At 44.3% G+C, this 22,953-nt stretch overlaps 1 protein-coding gene across 5 annotated transcripts in view; it reads left to right on the top strand.

Moving 5' to 3' along the window:
• The window catches only part of PCNT (pericentrin), a 233,547-nt gene that overhangs the window by 34,906 nt on the left and 175,688 nt on the right, over positions 1–22,953 (top strand). For 4 of the 5 annotated variants that reach the window (XM_084644033.1, XM_084644030.1, XM_084644029.1 and 1 more), the window contains exons 3-5: positions 4,524–4,574; positions 7,232–7,411; positions 11,566–11,715. In XM_084644033.1, the coding sequence (XP_084500159.1) occupies positions 4,524–4,574; positions 7,232–7,411; positions 11,566–11,715 (381 nt within the window). The remainder of the gene's footprint in view (positions 1–4,523; positions 4,575–7,231; positions 7,412–11,565; positions 11,716–22,953) is intronic. The other variant, XM_084644031.1, reaches the window with a different exon arrangement.

The following is a 22,953-nucleotide window of genomic DNA, read 5'->3' as shown; positions in this document are numbered from 1 at the left end:
TGAAGGGAAATTAATTCTTCACCTTTCCCAAACAGGGATATATCAGAAGCATCGGAGGACATGGGAGATAAGGAGGAAGAAGGTCCGGACTATGCAGACACTTCTCCGGCTCACAACTCATTGTCCTCCCCTGACGAGACAGTCATACCACTACCTCCAAGTAAAGTGGACAATCTGAAACAATTTCAGGAATTTATTTAAAAGAGTAGCTGCCAGCCAAGACATCCCTGTAGAAGAGGCCCAAGAAAACCAACACAAGCTACTGCAAATCTTACAGACATCCACTGTCTCCAAAATTGCTCTACCAATCAATCATGCCATAATGGAACCAGCAGAGAATATCTGGCGGGCCCCCACCTTGATACCGCCTACCAGGAAATGGGCTGACAGAAAGTACTTTGTCCTAGCTAAGGGGATGAACTTTCTCTTCTCTCATCCACAACCCAATTCCCTAGTTGTGTAAGCCACCAATCGTCATAGCAAACAACCTCAATCCAGTCCACTCCACAAGACAAAGAACACAAACATTTAGACCTTCTCGGTAGAAAGACACTCATCGGCTACTCTCCAATTTAGGGTAGCCAATTGCTTGGCTCTTCTAGCCAAGTACAATTTCGATAATTACGGTAAGCTACAAGAATTCCTTGAGGCCTTACCAGAGGAGAAACGTTCCCAACTCAATGCTATCATGACAGAAGGGCAACTAATTGCCTGTACAGCCTTTCAGGCCTCAGTGGATGTAGCAAACATTGCTGCGAGAACAACGGCCACAGCTGTCATAATGCTCAGGGCCTCGTGGTTGCAGTCATCCAGGATCCTGAAAGAGCTCCAGCTCAAGGTGGAGGATCTACCTTTCTATCGGGAGAAACTTTTCTCCACAAAAACTATGTTCTTCACTCGATGAAGGACTCTCGGGCCACTCTACACACTTTAGGCATATACATGCCACCAAACAAACAATGTCTGTATCAACCATACCAAAAGGGTAGACGGACCTCTTTCCGTCACCCACAACAGCGGCACTTTGATCAGAACGGAAATAAGCAATGCTCACAAAGACGTAGGGCTTCCCAAACTCAGTCCTTGTCTTCGCAACCATCTACCACCAAGCCACAATTTTGAAGTCTTGATCGAGGGTATGAATGACCTCCCCCACAATACAGAGCTGTTAGGTACTTCTACCCACCCTTTTGGCCGCTTTCTGCACGCATTCTACCATGCCTGGGAAGCAATAAAAATGGATCAATGGGTACTGGAGATTATAAGCTTGGGTTATGTCATCCCTTTCCTGTCCCTTCCCCCTACCTTATCCCCTTCTCCATCCGTCTTCAGGGACCTTTCTCATGAGCACCTTGTAAACAGGAAGTGAACCATCTTCTACAATTGGGTGCCGTGGAACAAGTTCCAACTCAGTACAAGGGGACGGGCTTTTACTCCCATTATTTTCTCACCCAAAAGAAAAGTGGCAGGTGGAGACACTTCTTAGACCTTTGGAAGCTCAACAGATTTGTGAGGAGTCACAAATTCAAAATGGTCACACTGGCCACAATCATCCCAGCGCTAGACAAGGGGGACTGGTTTTCAGCCCTCGACCTCCAAGATGCTTTTTTTCATATTACCATGCACCTGGCTCACAGGCGATTTATAAGATTCACAGTGGGCCTCAATCACTATCAGTACAGAGGCCTATCTTTTAGTCTTTCCACTGCCCCTTGAGTTTTTTCCAAACCCTCGCGGTAGTGTCATATGAAGAAAAAGAGTGATGATCTTTCCATACCTAGACAACTGTCTACTAAAAGGTACAACTCAAGAAGAAGCGACAAACATGGTGCAGACCACCATCATGCTGTTTGTCACTGGGATTGCGAATAAACTTATAGAAATCTACACTGACCCCAGTGCAACACCTGGAATTCATCAGAGCCTACCTTGATTCCACCCGGGCCAGAGCCCTGTTGCCTGATCACAGGTTCAGAACAATAATCAACCTCATCTCGACAGTCACTGGCAACCCTCAAACGTCCTCCAGACCTGCCTACAATTATTAGGTCATATGGTGGCTACGACCTTCTTTGTGAGACATGCGAGACTGCATATGCGTTGCCTACAGCGCTGACTGAGCACAGAGTGCACTCCCAGCACAAACAGCCTAAACAAAAGGGTGACAGTACCCCCATGCATCACTACAGTGATAGATGAAACCAGAAAACATCTACACAGGGATCCCCTTCCAACAGGATCCCCCATCACTAATAATCACAACTGATGCATTGTTGATAAGATGGGGAGCTCACTTGGACTAGCACACCACACAAGGCAAGTGGTCAGCGACGGAAACGCTGCTCCACATCAATCTCCTGGAGCTCCGAGCGCTATACAATGCGTTCAGGCACTTCCTCCTGATCATAGGAAACGAATCAATCCGCGTACTGACCGACAACGTAGCATGTAGTTTTATATCAATCGCCAAGGAGGAGCTCGCTTCCATTCACTCTGCACCGAGGCCATGAAATTTTGGAACTGGTGCATTCACCACAACATAATCATCTCAACATCTTACCTCCCAGGGTGTAAGAATAAGACAGCGGACACACTAAGCAGATATTTCTCCCTAGAACATGAATGGGAAATGTACAAGTGTGTTCTCCAAGTGATATTTCAGGAGTGGGGCTTTCCCTTAGTAGACCCGTTTGCAACAGCAATGAACCACAAGTGCCCACTTTTCTGCTCCAGGGCGGGACTAGTACCCCAGTCCCTAGGGGATGCCTTCCTCATTGCATGGGACACAGAACTCATGTATGCATTCGGACCGATACCTCTAATCCCATGAGTTATTCGCAAGATACGGACCAACAGGGCCCATATCATACTGATCATTCCAACGTGGCCCAGACCGACTTGGTTCCTTTACCTGATGTGTTTTAGCAGTTTGCGCTCCATGAATTCTCCCCTTGAGGGTGGATGTCCTTTCACAGAACAAAGGCCGGACTCTCCACCCAATCCAGAGAATCTTCACCTCAAAGCATGGCTACTACACGGTTCCAACACAGCAAATTAGCCTGTTCAGAAAGAGTGAAACTGCTGTTATTAAATAGCAGGAGATCCACCACTTGCCATAACTACCTCCAAAAATGAAAGAGATTCTCACTATGATGCTAACAAAAAAATTTAACTGCAGTCACAGCGCCTCTACCAATCATACGAGACTACATACTGGTACTCGAAGAATTGGGTTTATCCATAAGCTCAATCAAAGCACACCTGGTGGTTATTACAGCCTTTCACCACAAGGTGGAGGGAGAGTCAGTCTTCGCTCACCTAACAATTAAACGCTTTCTTATTGGTATACAGAACATGTACTCGGGTGTCCGACAACCTGCACCCCCATGGGACTTGAATCTTGTACTCAAATGCACCTTTTGAACCACTGGTGACTTATTCACTCCTTCATATGTCTATGAAAGTCGCATTTTTGGTAGCGATCACCTCAGCTACATGAGTCAGTGAAATTGGGGCACTTATGGCTGAGCTCCCTTATACTGCGTTCACTAAAGACAAGATCATGTTGCCATCACACCCAGAATTTGTACCTAAAGTAGCGACATCTTTCCATGTAAACCAAGCCATACACCTCCCCATATTTTACCCCGAACCACATGGGTATTCACAGGGGCCCATCCTAAATACACTCAATGTCAGATGAGCCATAGCATTCTATTAAGACAGAACCAAACCCTTCCAGAAATCTCCAAGACTTTTTGTTTATTTCCACAGCAGAACACTCCAAGGGCTGTGCAGTATCGACCCAGAGACTATCTAAATGGATCTCTACTTGTATCCAACTTTGCTAACAGTTCTACAAGGAACCTCCACCAGGCTCCGATCCCATTCTGCGTGTGCCCTGTCTACACCTACAGCCTTCCTGGACAACGTTCCTCTAATAGATATATGCAGGGCTGCCACATGGGCATCAGAGCACACTTTTGGAAAACACTATGCCATCACTCAGTGCTTTTTGTCAGATGCTGTACTAGGCCTTACTGTGCTCTCGGCCATGACACATGCAACTCCAAAGTCCCTACCATCCACAGTAGGGCACTGCTGTACAGACACCTAAAGCATACCAAGCTGGGAGGGGAGATTTATTGGTAAATTTGCAAGTCATGATGGGAGAAAGTAAAGTCTTGTCTCTCAATCATTAGTTTTAACATATTTTTGAGCTTCAGTTCGCAATAGAATTTAAAACCTCCACATCGTTTCATCATATGTGTTTGCATCTGAACCTGTTAACTTATACTATACTGCTGTATATGAATGTAATCATTGTCTAACTGGTTGCTCAGCAGTGGAGGATTTATTAAGTTGTATAGCTTTGAGACCCTGCCAGTTTGTCTAACTTTTTGGCTTTCATATTTAGTGAGAAGATTCATGAAGGTTCTTCAAAAACTTTTTCTCTATATATTTTAAAAACATACACGACTTACTTTGTGGTATCTATTTATTTTATTTTTTTTTCTTGTTAGGCTGATGTTGACCTTTCTAACCCAGACTTGGTGGATGATCATGCTTCTGAAGTAAGTATTGAACAAATGTTTTTTGTATGCTCTGGTGTGCTCATGAGAGAGGAGCATTATGGCTACGAGATTATTAAAGTGCTGTAAATGAGATACTCATTAAACATTTGTTAGGACATAATTAAAATAATTCAATCATGCTAGTGTTCTTGTAGTCTAGATTCTGTAGGCAGTTGCATTGTATGGTTAACAAATCAAGTTGACAGTTGGAACCAGTAATTCTCTGGAGCTTACAGCGCTTGTTCATAGGAAATTGGATAAACATTTTTACTAGATAATGGCATCAAACTCTTAATTTAAAAAAATAACACCTTAAGAATATAAATAATATTCCTCTTTGAAGTGAAGCAATATACAGAAACCCATCTCTTGCCTGAGAATTCCAATGAACCAGCTTCATTATTCTAAGGGCTTTCAAAGGGCTTTGATATAGCAGAACTCCTACTCTACAACAAACAGCTTGCAGATGACCGGAAACTATTTTTTGAATGCTTAATTGAAAATTAAAGCTATAAGATTGGTGAGATAATATCTTTTATTGGACCAACTTCTGTTGGTGAAAGAGACAAGCTTTCAAGCTTGTACAGAGCACTTCTTCAGGCCTGGGAAAGGTACTTAGAGTGTCACAGCTAACTACAAGGGTAGAACAAATAAAGAATTAACATGTTGTAAGAGACCATTCTCGGTGAAATGGGCAGTTAATGCCTCTCCAGTAGTAGGACAATAGAGGGTTAGCAGGTTACAGATTGTTGTAATGAGCCATAAATCCAGTGTCTTTATTAAATCTATGATTTTTGGTGTGTAGCAGAGTTATGAATTTAAGTCCCCAGGGTCATCTTTTGAAGGTGTTGTGCAGGTTTTCTTTGATGAGGACTGAAAGGACAGCTGTGAAATTGTTTTGTGGAAACTATTCACCTGTGAGTGATATGGTGTGTTTGTCTTTTCATTGTTCTATGTGAGCTCATTCAAGAGTGTAGTGATTGTCTGGTTTAGTTGTTGGGGTATTCAGTGCACTGGATGAGTTACACCACATTTTGTGATAGGTGTGTGTAGGGCCGATGGATCTTGAAAGGTGTGTTGCGAGGGGTGGGTATTGATGATCAGAGCTGTGGAGATACATCGGCAGGTTTTGCATCTGTTCTGGCAGTTGAGTTGATGTGTCCTAGTCTGTGGGGAGCCTGCGTTTTATGATGAACTTGGTGATGATGGGGGAGTTATTTGAAGTCCAGAAGAGGGTGGATTTCTTTCAGGATGTGGTCCCCATTGAGTATGGGTTGTAATTGTTTAATGATACCCCCATATAGGTTCCAGTGTGGGTTGTTTAATGATACCCGATATAGGTTGCAGTATGGGGTGGTAGGTGACAACTAGGGGTGTGTGGTTGGAGGGCTTTTTTCCTGTATTGAAGCAGGTTTACTCATGGTATTCCATGATGTGATCTACTTCTCTGGTGGAGTGTCCTTGTTTGGTGAAGGTGATTTCAAGTGCGTGAAGGTGTGTAAACTGGATTTTCTCCTCAAAGCACATTCTGTGGCATCTGAGCATCTAGCTGTAGATAACAGATTTCTTGCTGCATTTTGGGTGGTTACTAAATCTGTGACGCTAAGTGTGATGATCTGTGGGTTTTTTGTCTGTAGGGTTCCGTTGTTGAAGATGATTGTTGTGCCCAGGAAATTGATGCTGGTGTGGGAGTGTTCCAGAGAGGTCTTACTGGATGGGTAGAGGTGGTTGAAGTTGTGATGAAAATTTGAGGGAGTTTAGGTCAATGTATCTCAGACATATTTTTGGTTTTGTGGTGCACTGCAAACAATAATTGAACATTAGACATTTATTATTTTTTAGTACATTAAGCATGCATTATTTATTTGCAGCTGATTGACACTATCTGTGCTTGTTAATATAATTTTAAATTAACAAAATATTCCCGAATTCTTCTTGTGGGTGGTGGTGAGGGAAATTCAGTATAATCAAATGTAATAACTTTATTTTTGGTTATATAGTTGCAGTTCATTTTTAAAATTTGCTGCTGGAAATCAGATTTAAACCTCAGGTTGTGGTAGAGTGTGACTGTAGCATCAAATGGGGCTATGTAATCACACTGCTCTTCTTAAGAGTTAATTTGGTCCATTAAATTTAATACATGACATGTCAAAGTGTTTTCTCTCATTCATATTTTCAAAATAAAGATGCTGTTTAAATTTCCAGGTTTCAGAGTAGCAGCCGTGTTAGTCTGTATCCGCAAAAAGAAAAGGAGTACTTGTGGCACCTTAGAGACTAACCAATTTATTTGAGCATAAGCTGTCGTGAGCTACAGCTCAGTTCATCGGATGCGTTCAGTGGAAATTCACTGAATGCATCCAATGAAGTGAGCTGTAGCTCATGGAAGCTTATGCTCAAATAACGCATTCGATGAAGTGAGCTGTAGCTCACGAAAGCTTATGCTCAAATAAATTCCTTAGTCTCTAAGGTGCCACAAGTACTCCTTTTTTAAAAATGTCAGTATATTATATGACACGAGGTCCAAAGGTAGAGGTGTAAGGTACTTATAAAGATGGATGAGTAGAGAGATTATGCCAGATAGGAATATAATTTTGCCATAAATTTAAAGTAACAATGTCACACTATTAAGTAAATACCATTCCTTTTCTTTTATGAAGAAAGATGTTCTATGTTCTATTAAGGAATACGATCAGCTTGATGTCCAGATGTGTCGGACTAGAATTGTGGAGCTGGAAAAAAGACTTCTGGACAAACAGGAAGCAACTGAAAGACTCACTACAGAGGTGGATGATTTACTGGAACAACTTGCCAAGCATAGTGGGGCCACACATCTTCAGGTACTATTAATAAAATCAGATAACTTGTATTTCAAGGATATTTACTGAAGATGTTACCAGCAGAGTTATGGGTAACAGTGTAACTTCATTAAATACCACAGCAAAGTAAAGGAGTACTTGTGGCACCTTTGAGACTAACCAATTTATTTGAGCATAAGCTTTCGTGAGCTACAGCTCACTTCATCGGATGCATACTGTGGAAAATACAGAAGATGTTTTTATACACACAAACCATGAAAAAATAGGTGTTTATCACTACAAAAGGTTTTCTCTCCCCCCACCCCACTCTCCTGCTGGTAATAGCTTATCTAAAGTGATCACTCTCCTTACAATGTGTATGATAATCAAGGTGGGCCATTTCCAGCACAAATCCAGGTTTTCTCCCCATGCGCCCCCCCACCCAAACACACACAAACCCACTCTCCTGTTGGTAATAGCTTATCCTATCCAAAGCGATCACTCTCCTTACAATGTGCACGATAACCAAGGTGGGCCACTTCTAGCACAAATCCAGGGTTTAACAGGAACGTCTGAGGAACGGGGGGAGGGGTAGGAAAAAACAAGGGGAAATAGGTTACCTTGCATAATGACTTAGCCACTCCCAGTCTCTATTCAAGCCTAAGTTAATTGTATCCAATTTGCAAATGAATTCCAATTCAACAGTCTCTCGCTGGAGCCTGTTTTGAAGTTTTTCTGTTGTAATATCGCAACTTTCATGTCTGTAATCGCGTGACCAGAGAGATTGAAGTGTTCTCCGACTGGTTTATGAATGTTATAATTTTTGACATCTGATTTGTGTCCATTTATTCTTTTACGTAGAGACTGTCCAGTTTGGCCAATGCACATGGCAGAGGGGCATTGCTGGCACATGATGGCATATATCACATTGGTAGATGTGCAGGTGAACGAGCCTCTGATAGTGTGGCTGATGTTATTAGGCCCTGTGATGGTGTCCCCTGAATAGATATGTGGGCACAGTTGGCAACGGGCTTTGTTGCAAGGATAGGTTCCTGGGTTAGTGGTTCTATTGTGTGGTTGCTGGTGAGTATTTGGTTCAGGTTGGGGGGCTGTCTGTAGGCAAGGACTGGCCTGTCTCCCAAGATTTGTGAGTGTGTTGGGTTATCCTTCAGGATAGGTTGTAGATCCTTGCTGATGTGTTGGAGAGGTTTTAGTTGGGGGCTGAAGGTGACGGCTAGAGGCGTTCTGTTATTTTCTTTGTTAGGCCTGTCATGTAGTAGGTGACTTCTGGGAACTCTTCTGGCTCTATCAATCTGTTTCTTCACTTCAGTAGGTGGGTATTGTAGTTGTAAGAATGCTTGATAGAGATCTTGTAGAGATCAGCAAAGTAGTATGTGTCACGGTTACAGGACTAGCTGCACCTCTGACTCCTTCTCTGGTGTCTGAGTGCACCATCACATGTGTAGGCTCTCATGACTACCTATTCTGGGGTGGAATCTTGAGATTCTTTCACAAGACACTGCAGCCAGCGACCCAGTCATGCTTGCTCAACTGGTCTGTCTGGATTTGATACATGAGGTTCTTCCCTTTGGGAGCTTATGACTTAGCGGTGAATACAGTGACCCCGACTCTGGAATCTGAGTTCACTTTCTGATTTTCTCTTGTCTTTCTTTTGAGGGATGGTCTTCAAATCCAGCCAGATTTCTTTTTGTCTCAGCTCACATGCTTGGAACAGCTGCACAAAACCATTTTGAATTCCTCACGGGGGGGTCAGGAGCCAGAGCATCAAAGTGAATGACTCCTGATTGTCATGAAGTGATTGCAGGGAAGTGTGTATCAAGATCAACTCTTCCTGGGTGCTTTTGCTGACAATCCTGCTATTGAATTAACTTAGTAGAGGCGTACAGTAAATATCCTTACACCAATCAGACAAATAGAAGATATAATATTCATAAATTATTACAGAGCGGCAGCAAATCTGCTATGCTATGAAATATCATTGATCGAGGCAACTGTTAGTAAAACTATAATCTGTGTAAATTTATCTGAAAATTATATCTATTCAAAATTGGGGTCATGGTCCATGCCTGGGCTCTTAGGTGTTACTGCAGTAAATATGATGATGATGATGATAGAGAAATTCACTGAGCTTTTATTGGCATGACAAGCTATAAAGAGTTGCCAAACTATAAGAAAAAGACAGACCCCTCTTGTATCAAAACAAACCAGTTTTGCAAAGCCTTCATTTTTAAAGTTTCAGGTGTCCTGAGGCTTTCATAAAATTTGAGGCTTACTGATTATCCAGATTGGCAAGAGGATACAATCTTGAGGTTCCTCTCTGAAAAAACACACACCTAAAACTGCACCAAATTAAAGGAAGTCAACCAAACTTCCAGAGTATACCCCTTTCTTTTAAGTATCAATAGTTAACATATCTGATATTGAAAAAAATTCCTTGTTCTTTTGGATTGGGTGGGTTTAAAACATTATTATTTTGGTTTCCTGAAACCTTTTTAGGGGTTTAAATAATTTAGGCTCACCACATAGCTTCAATCATGGAGAGCTCCTAAGTGTAAGAGCTTTTCCAAATTGAAAACTAGTGCTCTGTGGAAGCAAAGCTTTGGGAGCTATAAAGGAATGAAGCTACTGTCACTGTAAGCCAAATTTAACCAAGTCAGTTAACTGGAATTTAGAAAATTGGAGTTGCATTGTGGAGAAAAGGGACTCACTTTCTTATGTGATCATTTAAATGTTCTGCATTGTGTTTGCAAACAAGAATCAAATGTAACAGTACTTTATTACCTTTTGTTGTACAAATTTAAAAACCAGGTTTAATGAAAACTCCATTGTCTATCAAATATTGTGTAGATAATTGTTTTTAAAAATACAAATTTCAAACATCTATTGAATTTTCAACGTTATTCTGGAATTAGGTGGCTCTGAATCAACTTCATGGAAGCAGCTATGTTTCTGGTTAAAAGCTCAAATAATATGGAAAAAGAAAAGGAGGACTTGTGGCACCTTAGAGACTAACCAATTTATTTGAGCATAAGGTTTCGTGAGCTACAGCTCACTTCATCGGATGCATACTGTGGAAAATACAGAAGATGTTTGTTTTTATACACACAAATAATGAAAAAATGAGTGTTTATCACTACAGAAGGTTTTCTCTCCCCCCCCACCCCACTCTCCTGCTGGTAATAGCTTATGTAAAGTGATCACTCGCCTTACTTTACATAAACGCCCAGTTTTTCATGATTTGTGTGTATAAAAACAAACATCTTCTGTATTTTCCACAGTATGCATCCGATGAAGTGAGCTGTAGCTCACGACAGCTTATGCTCAAATAAATTGGTTAGTCTCTAAGGTGCCACAAGTACTCCTTTTCTTTTTGCGAATACAGACTAACACGACTGTTACTCTGAAATAATATGGAGCATCTCTTCCTTTTTTTTTTTTTTTTTTATGGAGATCATTCTTCTGTGCTTGTTTAAAGTGAGTTTCAAATGTATTGTACTGTGTTCGTGTTTTTTCTTTTGCAGGGCTGCAGGTAGTGGTGATAAATGGGGTAAATTTGTGTGGGGTGGGGGGAGAGTTTGTTTGTGTTCACTTTATAGGCTCCTGGTTTCTAGGATTTCCACATGGAGATGCTGCACCCCACATGCTTGAAGAGTGTCTTCCTGCTTCCTCCATAACTGCAGATTTACTTTTTCCTTTTAGGAGTAGGAAACCAAGAAGTTTCCTATCATGGAGAAATACTTTAAAGATGCTAATGAGATTAATATGAAATAGGATTAACATGCCCCAAACATGCCCCATTCACTTGGATGAGAAGAAGCGAACATCTCTGCTCCATTCACCCTAGATCAGTACAGCCTGTCTTACATAATGGGGGCACTGAGGATTCAGTTTTAGTGTAGAAATTCTACGCTTTGTTTCCCCCTTTACCTGTTAAAATGTTTGCACTTGCTAAAGACAATGTTGTAAATTGGCTTCCTTTACCCTTTGAGATCAGTGGAAGATAAACTTTTTTTTCTTTGCACTTTTCACAGAAAGATGACTGCTCCTTTGGAGCAAGTTTTACTGATACCTTAAGTACAATGCAAAGAGCTAGTTCCTTTGTTTTTAATGAAGGTTTACGTGTCTAAAGTGCTGAAAAATGTCTGGTTTTAAAGATGCGTTAATGTTTCATGTAGGAGCTGGAGACGGCTGTCCAGGAACGGAATGAGATAATAGCTCAGCTGACAAGTAACCTTCAGCAGGCAAGGCAAAATCGGGATGACATTCAGGAAGAAGCCTCACTCCTAGCTGATCAGATCCATGGTTTACAGCTTCAGTTACATGAGGTGTGTGCTGGCTTTTTAAAATTGTTACCAGAAAATGAGGATCAGAACATTAACTGGAAAAAATGTTAGTAAATCTTGACCTCAGCAAATTATATAAATCCCCTCTTCCCCTTTCTTCTCTTTAACATTTGGTTTAAATGTGATTTTCAGGCTTACTAAACTAAACCTGAATTAAAAGCTTGATTTTTTTTGTAGTAGAGTTTATTGCAGTGCAGAGGAAGCACGCTCCATTTGCTGGGAAACTGGACTGAGAGGCAGAAGCTCTGGGTGCTTTCATAGAATCATAGAATATCAGGGTTGGAAGGGACCCCAGAAGGTCATCTAGTCCAACCCCCTGCTCGAAGCAGGACCAATTCCCAGTTAAATCATCCCAGCCAGGGCTTTATCAAGCCTGACCTTAAAAACCTCTAAGGAAGGAGATTCTACCACCTCCCTAGGTAACGCATTCCAGTGTTTCACCACCCTCTTAGTGAAAAAGTTTTTCCTAATATCCAATCTAAACCTCCCCCACTGCAACTTGAGACCATTACTCCTTGTTCTGTCATCAGCTACCACTAAGAACAGTCTAGAGCCATCTTCTTTGGAACCCCCTTTGAGGTAGTTGAAAGCAGCTATCAAATCCCCCCTCATTCTTCTCTTCTGCAGGCTAAACAATCCCAGCTCCCTCAGCCTCTCCTCATAACTCATGTGTTCTAGACCCCTAATCATTTTTGTTGCCCTTCGCTGGACTCTCTCCAATTTATCCACATCCTTCTTGTAGTGTGGGGCCCAAAACTGGACACAGTACTCCAGATGAGGCCTCACCAATGTCAAATAGAGGGGAACGATCACGTCCCTCGATCTGCTCGCTATGCCCCTACTTATACATCCCAAAATGCCATTGGCCTTCTTGGCAACAAGGGCACACTGCTGACTCATATCCAGCTTCTCGTCCACTGTCACCCCTAGGTCCTTTTCCGCAGAACTGCTGCCTAGCCATTCGGTCCCTAGTCTGTAGCTGTGCATTGGATTCTTCCATCCTAAGTGCAGGACCCTGCACTTATCCTTATTGAACCGCATCAGATTTCTTTTGGCCCAATCCTCCAATTTGTCTAGGTCCTTCTGTATCCTATCCCTCCCCTCCAGCATATCTACCACTCCTCCCAGTTTAGTATCATCCGCAAATTTGCTGAGAGTGCAATCCACACCATCCTCCAGATCATTTATGAAGATATTGAACAAAACCGGCCCCAGGACCGACCCTTGGGGCACTCCACTTGATGCCGGGCTCTGCCATTGACTTGAGGAGAAACCTTCAGGAAGTCACTTCACGTTTTAATGCCTGAGTTTTTTTCCTTGTTAAAATAGGGGGAACTTTTGCCCAGCTTCTTGAAGAAAGCAGTTTGAGCTCTGTAAATGAAAAATACTATAAAACTATATGACGGTGTCACTGATTCACAGGATTGGTGCTATGCCTAGTTTGTAAATAGTCTCTTGGAGAAATCCCTTCTGGGTGCCAGATCCCTTACAGATTTCACTCTTCCTTCAGGGTAGGCCATGCAGCCTCACTGCTGCCTCCTAAGGCTGACCCTCTGGACTTAAGCATTCATGCTTCATTCACATTATAAACTCTGTTCAGTGAGTCCAACTGAGATAGACTCCTCATAGAGACTTGTACACTCATCAGGGACTAATGCACTTCATCCAGTATTTACAGTGATCCTCAAGCAGCGTTTTCAAAACAGTAGGGTTTATTAGTCAACTGGGACACAGCATTGGAAGTGCATAAATTAGCACAGAGAAATAAAGGTTAAAGCATAGTCCATTCTGGTCAGCGCAGAGCAATTGAACAGACTCAGGGCATGTCTACGCTACAAAGTTAAGTCAATTTTATGTAAGTCGACATCAAGTTTCTGATTTAAGCAAGTAGATCTTGCGTGTCCCCACTATGCTTGTGTCGGTGGAGTGCATCCTTACTAGCAGGGTTTGCATCGATGCACGGAGTGCTGCACTGTGGGTAGCTATCCTACAGCGCATGTAGGCGACTGGAATTTTGGTTTGGTCTTTCAGTGCCTTATGGGACCAAAACATTTGTGCAGATGTTTATGGGAGCATGGCATTAGCCTCCCATGATGCACTTACCTCTCTCCTTCTCTGAAATCAACGGCAAAGAAGCCAAACATTTATGTGCCTTTTTCCCTAAGCTTCTGTTACCTATGCAGACTCCATAGCATGGCAAGCATGGATGCTGCTCAGCTGTATGCTGTTGTGAGCATTACAAACACCTCGTGCCTAATCATGCAGTATTTACTCAGTTGAAGCAGGAGCCGCCGTGCAGAACAATGTGATGCCATGCAAACAGCCCTGTTGGAAGCCATGGAGTGGAGCAATTTGCAGTTGCTGATGACAGTTACGCATCACCTTGACGCGGTGGAGCACGGCTTCTGGGCCCGGGAAACAAGCACTGACTGGTGGGACCTCATCGTTGTGCAGCTATGGGATGATGAGCAGTGGTTGCAGAACTTTTGAATGCATAGAGATACTTTCATGGAACTAAGAAGAAAAGGAGTACTTGTGGCACCTTAGAGACTAACCAATTTATTTGAGCATGAGCTTTCGTGAGCTACAGTAGCTGATGCATCCGATGAAGTGAGCTGTAGCTCACAAAAGCTCATGCTCAAATAAATGGGTTAGTCTCTAAGGTGCCACAAGTCCTCCTTTTCTTTTTGCGAATACAGACTAACACGGCTGCTACTCTGAAACCTTTCATGGAACTGTGTGAAGAGCTTTCCCCAGTCCTGAAGTGCAGCAATACTAAAAGGAGAGCTGCTCTGACAGTTGAGAAGCGAGAGGTGATAGCTTTGTGGAAACTTGCAACTCCAGACTGCTACCAGTCAGTGGGGAATCAGTTTGGTGTGGGTAACTCTACCATGGGGTCTGTTGTGATCCAAGTTTGCAGGGCAATCAATAGACTTCTGATAAGAAGAGTAGTGACTCTGAGCAACGCACAGGAGATAGTGGATGGCTTTGCCACGATGGGGTTCCCTAACTGCAATGAGGCTATAGATGGAACACATGTCCCTATCTTGGCACCAGACCACCTTGCCAAAGAGTACATAAACTGAGAGGGGTACTTCTCAATGGTGATGCAAGCGCTGGTGGATCACGGGGACCATTTCACTGACATCAACGTGGGATGGTCAGGAAAGGTGCATGATGTGTGCATCTTTAGGAACTCCAGTCTGTTCAGAAAGCTGCAAGCAGGGACTTTCTTTCCAGACTGCAAAATAACCATTGGCCAATCGATCCTGGGAGACCCAGCCTACCCCTTGCTCCCATCGCTCGTAAGGCTGTACTCCGGCAACCTGGACAGCAGTAAGGACCGAGTAAGTGCAGAATGGTGGTGAAATGTGCCTTTGCACGTTTAAAGGGCTGCTGGCATTGTTTGCTTAATAGGTTAGATCTCAGTGAAAGCAGTATCCCCGTTGTTATTGCTGCCTGCTGTGCGCTCCATAATATCTGTAAAACAAAGAGAAAAGTTTCCAGCAGGGACGGGGGTTGAGGCAGATCTCCTGGCAGCCAATTTTGAACAGCCGGACACCAGGGCAATAAGGAGAGCACATCTAGGGGCTCTGTATCTCCATGAGGCTTTGAAAACCAATTTCAGCAATGATCCACAGTAACATGACACTATCTGTGTTGTTCCTTACTAAGCTGTCCCCTTCATTCTATTTTCTCTCCTGTAAACTCCATCCCCACTAACCATAGTGTGCTGAATGAATAAAGAGCCTTTTCTCCTCAATCTGTTACGTTTTATTATGCTCACAAACACACAGAGACAGCAAAGAAAAGTAAGATAACCTGGGGCAATAGGGTAGATAACACTGGGTGAGGGGAGAAACAAGGACAGCTTGGTCACATTTGCACTGCAATAACAATCAAAGGTGGACCTTGTACCCTTCCCTGGAGTTGAGTGCAAGGGATACCGAACTTTTCCCCCCGGCCTCAAAGGACATTTGGGAGAGGAGGATGTGGAAACCGACGATGATGGCATCAGGTTCAGCATAGGCTGCAGAGGGACTCTAGCATCCAGCTGCCATTCGTGAACCTCAGCAAGATGCCTCAACATGTCTGATTTCTCCCTCATAATCCATAGCCTCTCTTTCTGTGTGGCACGCTCTTGTTCCCTTCATGCTCTACAGTCTTCCCTGTCCTTGTGCAGGTTGGACAGTGTAATCCTCCATGCACTGAGCTCCCTTCTTGTCACTCTCGGAGGTGCACATTAATTCACTGAACATATCCTCTTGAGTCTTTTTTTTTTCCGCCTTCGAATCTGGGAAAGTCTCCCTCCCGGGGTGGAGGATGTGCCGATGAACAAGGTTTCAGCCGCAAAGAATACAAAGCACGAGGGTAGCACTAACCATGCATACATTCTTTCTGGTGCAAGGTTAATTTTTTAAATAAAACAAACACCCCTCAATGCATTTCTCTGAAAGCCACAACTTAATCACAACTGCTGGGTACTGCAAGAGTCTGTTTTCTGCTCCAGCCATGTTGAGTAAAGCCATGAGGCATGGATGAGAGGTCTTGTGCTGCAGCTTTTGTGACGACATCCTTGGGATCACTGGTTGCAACTTCAGAAAAGCTCCCTTTTCCCCCAGCAACCTGGATGGTGCCTGAGGACAGGCACCAGTGTAAAGCCACCCAAATAGTCTGATTTTTACATAAGCGGCACTGGGTTGCGGGGGAAGGGAGACAAACAGGAAGCCAGCACCCCCCCCCCCTTTTAAATGCTAGTTGAAATACATAGTGGTCCCTTCCAACGACAGCCACGGCACGCTAGGGAAAGCATGGTTGTGTGACCCAGATTTCACCAAACGGGCAGGTTACTTGTTGAATTGCTTGTGGTTTAAGGGCTAGCATTTAAAAGTTCCCCCGTTTCACTCTAGGAGACCATTTGCGATATCACTCTCCTGAGGGTAACAGAGGCGGAAAGGGAGCAGATGCTACAAGCATCTGGGTACAGACCTGGTCCTTATGCTGTGTGTTGCAATGATGCCAGAAGAGTTAATGCTGGAGTAGTGTGGGAAAGTGTCTTACTGTGGTGGACGAAATAAGGCAGCCCTTCCCAGAAACCTTCTGCAAAGGATTGCAGAGTACCTCCATGAAAGCTTCTTAGAGATCTCCGTGGGGGATTCCAGGACCATCCCTGTACACATAAACAGTCTTTTTCGGAGAGCACCCGCTGCGTAGCTGGCGTGGCCACCGATACCCACTACATCTACTTTTTTGTTCAGATTAAACATTAAAAATAGCATGTATCCCCTACAGTTTGATTGGAAATGTGTACTCACCAGAGGTGCTTTCTCAGGCATCACACTTCGCCAACAATTAGTCCTGTGAAGGGATGGGCTCCAGGGTTAAAATCAGTTCTTGGCTGTGAGGGAGAATGGATCCTCCACTTTCCTGCCTCACATTCTCCTCCTCCTCTTCTTCGTCAACAATGTCCTCCTTGTTGCTTGAGCTTGCCCGGGGCTCCTGGGAGATATCCACGGAGCATTTTGGGGTAGTGGTGGGGTCACTGCCAAGAATCACATGTAGGTCCTCATAGAAGTGGCATGTCTGTGGGGCAGAACCAGGACGACTGTTCACCTCCCTTGTCTTCTGTTATGCTTGATGAAGCTCCTTTATTTTCACGTGGCACTACTGTGTGTCTCTTTTGTAGCCCTTCTTCCCCATGCCCCACGCGATTTTGGCATAGATGTCAGCGTTTCTTCTGCTGGATTGGAGCTCTGCCTACACAGACTCTTCTCCCCACACAGCAATAAGATCCAGCATCTCCTGGTTTGCGCCCTTGAGTCTCCATTATAAGCTGTATTGACAAGCTCTCCACGCTGATCAAACAGGAAATGAAAATTCAAAAGTTCCCGGGGCTTTAACAGGGGAGCAGCTGTTTCCTGTGTACCTGGCTGACGTGCTGTGGAGTTGAAAGTGCTCGCCAGAGTGGTCACAGCAGAGTACTGTGGGGCACCTCCTGGAGGCCAATTCATTCGAATTATACAGCACGGTGTCTACACTATCCCCATGTCGACCCGTGGATGTTGAATCAAGCACTACACCTCTTGCAGAGGTGGAGTACAGAAGTAGACTTTACAGGCCACTTAGGTTCGTGGAAGGGACTTGGTAGGGTAGACACAGACATTATTAAATCGACCTAACGCGGCTTATGTCGACCTGACTTTGTAGTGTAGACCAGGCCTCGGACTTTAAGGTCAGAAGGGACCATCAAGTCTGACCTACTGCACATTACAGGACATAGAACCTCACCCATTCCTGAAATAGACCCTGTACCTGTGGCTGAATTATGGAAGTCCTCAAATCATGGTTTAAAGACTTCAAGTTACAGAGAACACTTCAATCTCTCTGGTCACGCAATCACAGACATGAAGGTCGCTATCTTAAAACAAAAAAACTTCCAATCCAGACTCCAGCGAGAAACTGCTGAATTGGAATTCATTTGCAAATTGGATACTATTAATTTAGGCTTAAATAGAGACTGGGAGTGGCTAAGTCATTATGCAAGGTAGCCTATTTCCCCTTGTTTTTTCCTACCCCCCCCCCACAGATGTTCTGGTTTAACTTGGATTTAAACTTGGAGAGTGGTCAGTTTGGATGAGCTATTACCAGCAGGAGAGTGAGTTTGTGTGTGTATGGGGGTGGGGGGGATGTGAGAGAACCTGGATTTGTGCTGGAAATGGGCCACCTTAATTATGCACATTGTAGGGAGAATGGTCACTTTGGATGAGCTATTACCAGCAGGATAGTGAGTTTGTGTGTGTGGTTTTTGGGAGGGGGGTGAGGGGGTGAGAGAACCTGGATTTGTGCAGGAAATGGCCCAACTTTATTATCATGCTCATTGTGTAAAGAGTTGTCACTTTGGATGGGCTATCACCAGCAGGAGAGTGAATTTGTGTGGGGGGGTGGAGGGTGAGAAAACCTGGATTTGTGCTGGAAATGGCCCACATGATGATCACTTTAGATAAGCTATTACCAGCAGGACAGTGGGGTGGGAGGAGGTATTTTTTCATATTCTCTGTGTATAAATAAAGTCTGCTGCAGTTTCCACGGCATGCATCCGATGAAGTGAGCTGTAGCTCACGAAAGCTCATGCTCAAATAAATTGGTTAGTCTCTAAGGTGCCACAAGTACTCCTTTTCTTTTTGCGAATACAGACTAACACGGCTGTTACTCTGAAACCAGAGAATTCACCATTTACACTAGTATATACCTGCAAGTGACCTGTGCCCCATGCTGCAGAGAAAGGTGAAACCCCTCAGGATCTCTGCCAATATGACCTGGGGGGAAATTTCTTCCTGACCCCAAATATGGCGATCAGTTAGACTCTGAGCCTGTGGGCAAGACCTGCCAGTCAGACACTTGGGAAATAATTCTCTGTAATAACTTGGAGCCCTCCCCATCTAGTGTCCCGTCTCCAGCAGTTGGGGATTTTTGCTACTGTAGTCACCAGCGGGCCACATGCCATCAAAGGCAGTCGCATCATACCTTCACTTCCATAAACTTATCAAGTTCAGTCTTGAAGTCAGTTAGGTTTTCTGCTCTTCTTGGAAGTCTGTTCCAGAACTTCGTTCATCTGATGGTTAGAAACCTCCATCTAATTTTGAGCCTAAACTTGTGGATGGCTGGTTTATAGGCATTTGTTCTTGTCCATGTTGGTGCTTAACTTAAATAACTCTTCTTCCCTCCCTGATATTTATCCCTCCGGTGTGTATGCGTAATGTGTATGTGTGTGGAGAGAGAGCGAGCAATCAGATCATCCCTCAGCCTTTTTTTGATTAGGCTAAACAAGCCACGCTCTTTGAGTCTCCTCTCATAAGGCAGGTTTTCCATTCATCCGGTCATCCTAGTAGCCCTTCTCTGCACCTTTCCACTTTGAATTAATCTTTTTTAAAGATGGGAGACCAGAATTGCACACAGTATTCCAAATTGTCTCATCAGTGTCTTGTATAATGGTATCTAGTATCAGAGGGGTAGCTGTATTAGTCTGGATCAGTAAAAGCAGCAAAGAGTCCTGTGCCACCTTATAGACAAACAGACGTATTGGAGCATAAGCTTTTGTTGGTCGGATGCATGCATGCTTGTGCTCCAGTACGTCCCTTAGTCTATAAGGTGCCACAGGACTCTCCTTGCCGCTTGTATGATGGTACTAACACTTGCCTGTCTCTACTGGCAATACTTGTTTGATGCATCCTAGGACTGCACTAGCCTTTTTCATGGCTATATCACATTGATGGCTCGTAATTATCCTGTGATAAACCAATACATCCAGGTCAAAGAGCCCTTGATGAGAGTGTTGATTCGTGAATCATTGGAGCTTGTATTCTTTCTCTGGACCCCTTGTTGATCTGGGTCAGTTTCAGCCCAGATCCCTTAATGACACTATACATTCCATCCAGACAGGGAGGTGAGACATACGCACACACTTATGTCTCTTAGCCTTCCCTGAGATCAAACTTAATCCTTTTCCCTGCTCTAGGTAGTAATGTGAAATGTAGGGGAAACCGAGGCACAGAGGCCTCTAAAAATATTACAAAATTGCCACTTCATCACACTGGGTATGTTACATCCTCCTCTTACATTTTAATAATTAATTCCAGGCCTCGTATGGTTCCGTCACCATAGTATTTGAGTACCTATGTATTACCTGTGCAGGTCCCATAAGGCTTGCTGGATGGGCCAAAGTACACATTATAATTTTTCTTGCCAGGTGTTTAGGAAACCAAACTGGCAGCGATTGGCTACCTGGAAAACAGGTGTAGCTAGAGAGAAGGAAAAAAGAAAGAAGTGGTTGATGGTGGTTGAAATCCTGTCCTCAGCTGGAGGGGATATTGGATTACATTTCTTGCACAGTAGAAATAGAATTTTGTTTTGGATGGGACATTTTTCAGGATTAAATAACATTTTGTTTGTGTTGCATGAGCTGATATTACTGGTGACAAAGTACTTAGTTTATTATTTTACAGTTGGTGTTAGGGCTTGCTCTGTAAGCCAGTGTAGGATATGCTTAAAGCAAAGGGAGATAATTTGATGCAAGTCGTTTGGTTGTTAGTACACTGACAATTTTGACGATTGGCAAACCTGAAACCTCCCCTCACTTTTCAGCAGAACTTTTTGTAAATGTCTTTAAAAGTGACTCATCTCATAGAATTATAGAATCCTAGAATATCTGGGTTGGAAGGGACCTCAGGAGGTCATCTAGTCCAACCCCCTGCTCAAAAGCAGGACCAATCCCCAATTAAATCATCCCAGCCAGGGCTTTGTCAAGCCTGACCTTAAAAACTTCTAAGAAAGGAGATTCTACCACCTCCCTAGGTAACGCATTCCAGTGCTTCACCACCCTCCTAGTGAAAAAGTTTTTCCTAATATCCAACCTAAACCTCCCCCACTGCAACTTGAGACCATTACTCCTTGTCCTGTCCTCTTCTACCACTGAGAATAGTCTAGAACCATCCTCTCTGGAACCACCTCTCAGGTAGTTGAAAGCAGCTATCAAATCCTGCCTCGTTCTTCTCTTCTGCAGACTAAAAATCCCAGTTCCCTCAGCCTCTCCTCATAAGTCATGTGTTCCAGTCCCCTAATCATTTTTGTTGCCCTTCGCTGGACTCTTTCCAATTTATCCACATCTCCCCATTTATCTCCTTTGTCCTTGCAGGAAAACTTCAGGTAAGTAAATTGTAAGTGCTTTGGGACACGGGATGTCCTTTTGTTCTGTGTTAGTACAGCATCTAGCACAGTGGGTCGTGGTCCATCGGGCACTATGGCAATACAAGTGATACATAAGTACTCAGTACATTTTAAAAAAACAGCAATTTGAAAATCAGATTATAATTTTGTTTGTTTTTTACAAGGCTAAAATCTATGATACAGAGTCTTTGTGCATGACTGATATTATATAAAGTATGTAATGTATATTACACATACACTGAGGACATCTTAAGACGGGGTAGGCAAACTTTTTGGCTCAAGGGCCACATCTGGGTGGGTAAACTGCTTGCAGGGCCATGAATGTAGGGCTGGGTCAGGGGGTTGGGGTGCGGGAGGGGGTGTGGGAGGGGATGCAGTGTGCAGGAAGGGGCTCAGGGCAAGGGGTTGGGGCAGAGGAGGGGTGTGGGGTGTATGAGGGGGCTCAGGGAAGGGGGTTGGGGTGCAGGAGGGGGCTCAGGGCAGTGGTACAGGGAGGGGTGCAGAGTGCGGGAGGGGTTCAGGGCAGGGGGTTGGGGTGCAGAGTGCGGGAGGGGTTCAGGGCAGGGGGTTGGAGTGCAGTGCGGGGTGTGGCGGGGGCTCGGGGTAGGGCGTTGGGGTGCAGGCAGGGGCTCAGGACAGGAGGTTGGGGTGCAGGAGGGGTGCAGGGTGCAGGCAGGGGGTTGGGGTGGAGGCAGGGGGCTCAGGGCAGGGAGTTAGGGTGAGGGGTTTGGGCTCCAGCCCAGTGCCGCTTACCTGTAGCGGCTGGCCCTGCTGCCCTTGGGGGAGAGGGGGCAGAGAGTTCCGTATGCTGCACTTGCCTGTGGGTACATCCCCCGAAGCTCCCATTTGCTGCGGTTCCCTGTTCCCGGCCAATGGGAGCTTCAGGGGAGGTACCCACAGGCAAGTGCAGCACGCAGAGCCCTCTGTCCACCTCCCCCGGGGGCCTCAGGGACGTGGTGCTGGCTGCTTCTGGGAGTGGTGTGGGGCCTGTGGTGCCCTACGGTTGGCAATCCCGCAGGCCAGATCCAAAACCCTAAGGGGCCAGATCCGTCCCGCAGGCCGTAGTTTGCCCACCCCTGTCTTATGAGTTCTTTGAGTCCCTGTCCATATGTGTATTCTATTCTAGGAAAGCATGCACCTGGGATGGGAGAATTTTTTTTTGCTAACAGAGTCCCTTTGCTCTGTGGATGTGCTCTGACTATCCTTGTGGTCTGTACTGAAGGTATAATGTATGATGGGGAACCAACCACCACTCCTGTTCTTTCTCACCACCTTGTCCTGAGACAGGCCAGTTCAGTGTCTGCACATCTTAGCTTAGCTTTTGAGAGTTGTGCATAGTTTCACAAATAGTTTTTAGTATAATTAAATATGAGTTAATCATAAGGATTTGCTTGTGTGCCTGTTGCACCCTAACCTCTATATTTAGTGGAGAAATTTAGTTTTTCTGTAATACCCCCAAATCCCCTGGATTTAAATTTTGTGGGTCTTATGGGGAAG

Source organism: Lepidochelys olivacea (assembly GCF_965140295.1).
Source record: "Lepidochelys olivacea isolate rLepOli2 genome assembly, chromosome: 11".
NCBI classification, from domain to species: domain Eukaryota; kingdom Metazoa; phylum Chordata; order Testudines; family Cheloniidae; genus Lepidochelys; species Lepidochelys olivacea.
The sequence above is the reverse complement of the archived record's forward strand: the minus strand, read 5'-3'. Positions and strand labels throughout refer to the sequence as shown.